Here is a 5839-nt window from a genome sequence, read left to right as displayed (position 1 = left end):
CCCGCCACGGGATTCCCCTCCTACATGGTAACTACCGAAGAGAAACCCTCTCCTTCTTCATTAGCATCCGCATTCTCATCCTCATCATCTTCAGCCTCTCTCCTCACACACTCACCATCAAGCCCCCCCGACAACCACGCCGCACAGCCCGGCCGCTCCCGCACCGCCGCCGCCGCCGCTTCGAAGCCCGGCCGGGGCCGCCGGAGCCGGGCGGAGCGGAGCGGAGCCGAGCCGAGCCGGGCGGAGCGGAGCGGCGGGCCGGGGCCGAGACCGGACCGGGGCCGGGACCGGGACACCGCCTCGCTCCGCGCCCCGGCCGAACGCGGTACCGGCGGGCCTGGGACCCGGGTTCGCCCCGCGTTCGCGGAGCCGGGCGGGCGCCCTGGTTAAAGAAATACGGATCGTCTCAGGCAGTTGGGTTGAATGCTTTCAATTCTCCCCCCCCCTCCCCCCCGCTTTCTCTTTTTTTTTCTTTTCGCTGTGGTAGTATAGGGGAGGGTTTCTTTTTCCCTTTTTTTTTTTCTTCTTCTTTTCTCTCTTTTCCCCTCGCTTTTTAAGTCGGTGTTTAGAGGCGCTGCGGGCTTTATCCCCGTGTGGTTTTATTTACTTTCAGTGTGTTTTGTGCTAATGGTTTAACTGGATTTTAGGAATGAAAAGGAGCATCTGTTTGCGATCTGTGAGCTTCGCTTAAGCCCAAGATGGTTGTGGTGGCCGCAGTTTCGGATTTCACTTTCTTCTTATTAGTTAAAAGCAGCGTTTGCCATTGCGTGTGTGTGTATTCTGCGCATAAACTAGAAAAATAAACCCATAAAGTACAGAAAGAAACGGCACGTCTAGATGATGATATAGTTTTATAAACACACACCCAGAGTCAGACCCGTATCTAGTCCGTACACACAAAGACCTGTGCCCGGAATTTGAGACCGGAGCCGCTGGCGAGATCCGAGGAGGGGACGGCAGCGGGGTAGTTCGCTCTCCCCTGCAAAGTGACAGGGAAACTCCTTGCTTTCTGGCTGTAAAATACGGTGCGTAAACGGTCGAGCGGTCTTTTTTTTTTTTTTTTTCGGGGTGGTATAGAAGATCTGAGGATCTCGCTTGCTTGTTGGGGTTTTTTTGTTTTTTTCCTGTCGGGAAGCGGTAGGCGAGGGGCTGGAAGTTGCAGCGAGGTTGTGAACTGTGCGGGATATTTGGGTGATGTTGTGCTGTGCGTCGGCGATCTGTGGGATTCAGAGCCGTGCTGAAGTTAGCGAGTTCCTTAGCGATATCTTTAACTTTTCTTGCATTATGCAGCCTTAAATAAGCGCAATTTAAACGTTAAAGGGCGAATTAAAATGCTAATTACATCGCATTTGAACAATTCGAAACGGTGCATATCTTCTGATTTGCAAATTGGATTTGCAATGCATTAGTGCAGTGAATTGCTAAGTGGCGGCTTTGTTGTGTTTTCTATAGCGAAAAAGGAAACATCTTTTGAACCTTGGAGAGAAATGTAGATATCAAGACGCTACCTGTAGGGCCTTTAAAATGTCTCCGCCGTTCAGAAATTATATTGGGAAAGATTCAATTACAAGGAGCCGAAATTAGGCAGAAAGATTCAAACGTCGCCGATTTTAAGCGCGTGTGCTGGGCGAGGAAGGGGGGGGGGGCGAAATCGCAACTTAATGGCCTTTGGGTGCTGCTTCCCCCCCTCATAGAATATGGATACAAGACACCATCCCGGGGAAATACGACTAGAACCGCCGATCTCGCCTTGACAACTTCCTAATGGCTATCAGCAATAACAAATTGCCAACCCCACCGTTTTGTTCTGTCCAGGGCTCCCCTTACGACGCCCATACGACGGGGATGACCGGAGCCATCAGCTACCACCCGTACGGCAGCCCTGCCTACCCCTACCAGCTCAACGACCCCGCGTACAGGAAAAAACGCCACCCGCGACGCCACGGCCACCCTCAAGGCCTGGCTGCAGGAGCACCGCAAGAACCCCTACCCCACCAAGGGCGAGAAGATCATGCTGGCCATCATCACCAAGATGACCCTCACCCAGGTCTCCACCTGGTTCGCCAACGCCCGCCGCCGGCTCAAGAAGGAGAACAAGATGACCTGGGCCCCGCGGAACAAGAGCGAGGATGAGGACGACGACGAAGGCGACGGGGCGAGGACGAAAGAGGAGAGTCCCCACAAGATGCCCGAAAGCAACGAAACCTCCGCGGAGGATGAAGGTGGGCGCCGGGCTGAGCGCGGGAGCGGCGGGGTGGTCCCCAGCCCGCCCCGTCGCGTCTCCCCCCTCTCCGCGGGTGGGGCAGCGGGGATGGGGTGTGGGGGTGTTCGGGGGGGGGTTTAACAAAAGGGACCCCCAAAAAGGTGTCCCGTCCCGTCTCCTCCGGGAGCTTGTGGCCGCGTAGTGCCGGTAGCCGGGGCAGGGGGGGCGGTGGTGCCGGGCGGGGGGAGCCAGCCCGTGGGGAGGGATGCTCCCGGGAACGGGGATCGTAGGGAAACCACCGGGATGGCTGGCGTCTCCCTTCCCCGCCGCGGCGGGGGTGGCCGTGCTCGTTTCTCGCCCCCGTTCTCCGCTTCTCCCCCCCCGTCCTCCGCTTCTCCCCCCCTTCTCCGCTTCTCCCCCCCCCTCCCCGGGCCTGACTCTGCCTTTCTGTGCCCGGCGGCCCCACGCAGGGATCAGCTTGCAAGTGGACTCGCTGACGGACCACTCCTGCTCGGCCGAATCGGACGGCGAGAAGCTGCCCTGCCGAGCGGGCGACCCCCTCTGCGAGTCGGGCTCGGAGTGCAAGGACAAGTACGAGGACGTCGAGGAGGAGGAGGAGGAGGAGGAAGAGGAGGAGGAGGAAGACGAGGAGGAGGAGGACATCGAGGAAGACGACGGGGGAGGCGGTGGGGAGCGCGACCCGCCGGCCAAGCCGGCCACCTCCTCGCCGCTGGCCGCCGTGGAGGCTCCGCTCCTCGGCCACCCGCACGCCGACGCCGCCCGCAGCGCCAGCAAGGCGGCGCTGGGGGGTCGAGCCTCCCCCGGGCCCCCGACGCCGGCCAGTAAACCCAAACTCTGGTCGTTGGCCGAAATCGCCACCTCGGACCTCAAAAGCCAGAGCCTGGGGCAAGGGGGCCAGGCTGCGGCGCTCTCCTCGGCCCCCCCCGCCTCCGCCCCGCACAGCGCTGCCTACTCGCCCTCCTCCCTCCTGGGGAGGCATATTTATTACACCTCACCTTTTTATAGCAATTATACAAACTATGGGAACTTTAACGCGCTCCAGAGCCAGGGAATCCTGAGATACAACTCCGCGGCAGTGGCTTCAAACGAGGGACTAAGTCAGACTGTCCTAAACGCCAGCTCTGTCCACAAGCAGAGCAGTGACTCTTTGAAAACCATCACTAACCAGCTAGAACAACATTACAGGCCCTCTAGTTATGACTCTAAGAAAGGTAGGTGACTTGGTTTTGCCGCTTTCTCCCCCCCCGTTCCTCCCTCGCCCTCCTTCCCCGACCCGTCCCGGTCCTTTAGACGCCGTAAATCCCGAAACCGTCTCTGGAGAAAACACTGTCACCGCTGCCACCCAGTTGCGACGGGCGATAGTGGTAACCTGGGGATTAAAACACCGGCCTGCCGCCGTCCCGTCGACACCTGCCTCTGAGAACCGAGCGAGGGGATGTAAAAGGAGGCTCGTAGGTCAGGCTGGCAGGCTGCAGGCGCAGCTTGTAAAAGTCATTTTTTTAAAGGAAAGCTCCGCACAAAGATAGCCAGAGAGCACCGGTGTCATTGCCTGTAAATTACTTTTTTTATTATTTGATATTTTTTTAGACAAACTGGCTTTGCTCTCTTTGTTTCCAGTATCCTCACGGGTTTTTTTGCAGCTTTGGGTTCAGCTGATTGCTGACCTTGGACGTGAAATTCCGTGGAGCGTGACATTTTTCACCGGTTTTGGTTTGGGGGTTTTTTTTGGAGGGGGGGGGGGGTTTAGAAGAAGTTTTGCACTAATATAATTGTCAGCTTCTTCTGACAAAACACTCGAGGTAGGGGCAATTATAAAACATTGGCCAGCCTTTTAAACGACGTGGCTACGAATTCTGCGCGAGTGAGGGTTGGGACCTACCCACGCTGTATAATCTAGTTAGCTGGCTGTGTCCTGTGACTAACTGACGGTTATATTTTGACAGATCCCACTGAAGTCTGCACAGTAGGAGTACAACCATACCTATAGAAGTGCAATCACACAGCAATGCAAGTAAGTGAGAACATTTTCTATTACACTGATCATTTGGCATCAGGTCTAAGACACGCTGCACAGTTCTAGACTTGCTGAACATTAATTTCTTGCTTCATTACTTGAGAGTCTGATTACGAAGTAAGACACACTTTTCTGCTGTTATTTGGGTTTTTTTTTTGTTTTTGTTTTTGTTTTTGTTTTTTTAAACCCTCTCATTACGACTTCTCTTTCGCGGGTTTGTCTTACTTTTAAAGTCAGGTTAGGCAGTTCCCTCACCTTGCATACTCTTCGCTTGTGTAAGGCAAAGCCGTAAGGGCTATTTAAATGTTACGGAAAGAAAGCTTTAGGAAAAAAAAAAAATCTTTGAAGCTATTGTTGTTTAAAAACAAAGTGCTTGTGCTCACGTGGCAGTGCTAAAATTGCACGTTCCGAGTGAGGCTTCACGCAGTGACCGTGTATTTAAAATAAAAAAGGGACAATTATTAGAGACCGACATGCATCTTAAGCAGGGTATGTTATCTGTGAATTGCCTCTTGCCTAGATAGCGATGGCACTTTTAATACCTCCGCTGTTTAGGGCTAAATAAACAACAACAACAACAAATCGCCTTGCCGATATTTTTTTCAACTAATTCTTTTGTTAGAAGAAATTAGGCGAGTAAGAATTTTGCCTTACTTCCTTTCCTCACCCCCCCTACCCCCTTTTAATGGTGTTAGAGTGTAATTGAAGGATTTTTGGATGATCTGGTTTTTTCCTTGGTCCACAGGTAGGTGTCACAATTGCTTTGAAAAAAGTCAGCAAGCCATCATCTCTCCCCGAGCTAATATATATAACAAATCTCTAAATCCGGATCACATCTTGTGCCACTGTATAAAAGAAGACCACAGAGCACTATTAAATCTTCAGACTCTAATTATTAAACCAGAATTTTGTTGGACATATGTGAGTTTGCTGGTATAGTATAGTTTCCCCAATGTATGTGTGACTTTTGAAAACAGATCTGTTTTTCTCAGGATATCTTGAATTGATCACTTCATTGCCACGGTATATATACGATAGGTGTGATAGGATTTATTGTAAAATTTATTTGTAAAAGATGTATACAGTAGAGATAATAAAGACGTGATTGGAGAACTTGAGTCCTTACAAAGTGGAAACAAATTTGATATTTATTTTTGTAACGATATAAAGCTTCTAGTAATTTATGCAAGTTGTATTGCAATGGAATCTGAACTTTTTGTAAATAAATTTTGCCTGGTTTTTATTTGAAACGTTGATGGTTATACAATCTTTGGTTGTTTAACGAGAATTCTTTACTAATTTATATCTCTAATTGTAAATAAAAACAGACTAGTCTGCAACAATATGGTGTTTTTCGTTCATTTCCCCCCAAATAATAATCTATTATTTAGAAAATGACGAAAGTTGTAATTTCACTGGTAGAGCCTAGACCATAAAATGAGTAAGCAATTTAAATATGCTGCAAAGATATGCTTTGCATAAATTAATTCCTTCTGGGTCGTTCCGTTATACTTAAGCTTTAAATACACACATGTGTGCAAATACTTATTTGTATATATACATGCATATGCGTAGAGAGAGTGATGTGAATACATGCATGT

General features: G+C 50.8%; 1 protein-coding gene across 1 annotated transcript in view; it reads left to right on the top strand.

The window, feature by feature from the left end:
* IRX2 (iroquois homeobox 2) overlaps nt 1–5581 on the top strand; it is a 5831-nt gene extending 250 nt beyond the window's left edge. Inside the window, 6 exon segments of the mRNA XM_069778769.1 lie at nt 1–27; nt 1816–1920; nt 1922–2222; nt 2674–3435; nt 4168–4235; nt 4984–5581. Coding sequence (XP_069634870.1) covers nt 25–27; nt 1816–1920; nt 1922–2222; nt 2674–3435; nt 4168–4211 — 1215 coding nt within the window. The 5' untranslated portion in view covers nt 1–24 and the 3' untranslated portion in view covers nt 4212–4235; nt 4984–5581.
* The last annotated feature ends 258 nt before the right edge of the window (nt 5582–5839 follow it).

The sequence above is a fragment of the Haliaeetus albicilla genome, chromosome 3 (genome assembly GCF_947461875.1).
Source record: "Haliaeetus albicilla chromosome 3, bHalAlb1.1, whole genome shotgun sequence".
In the NCBI taxonomy this organism is placed as follows: Eukaryota; Metazoa; Chordata; class Aves; order Accipitriformes; family Accipitridae; genus Haliaeetus; species Haliaeetus albicilla.
This window is presented reverse-complemented; position numbering and strand designations above follow the sequence as displayed.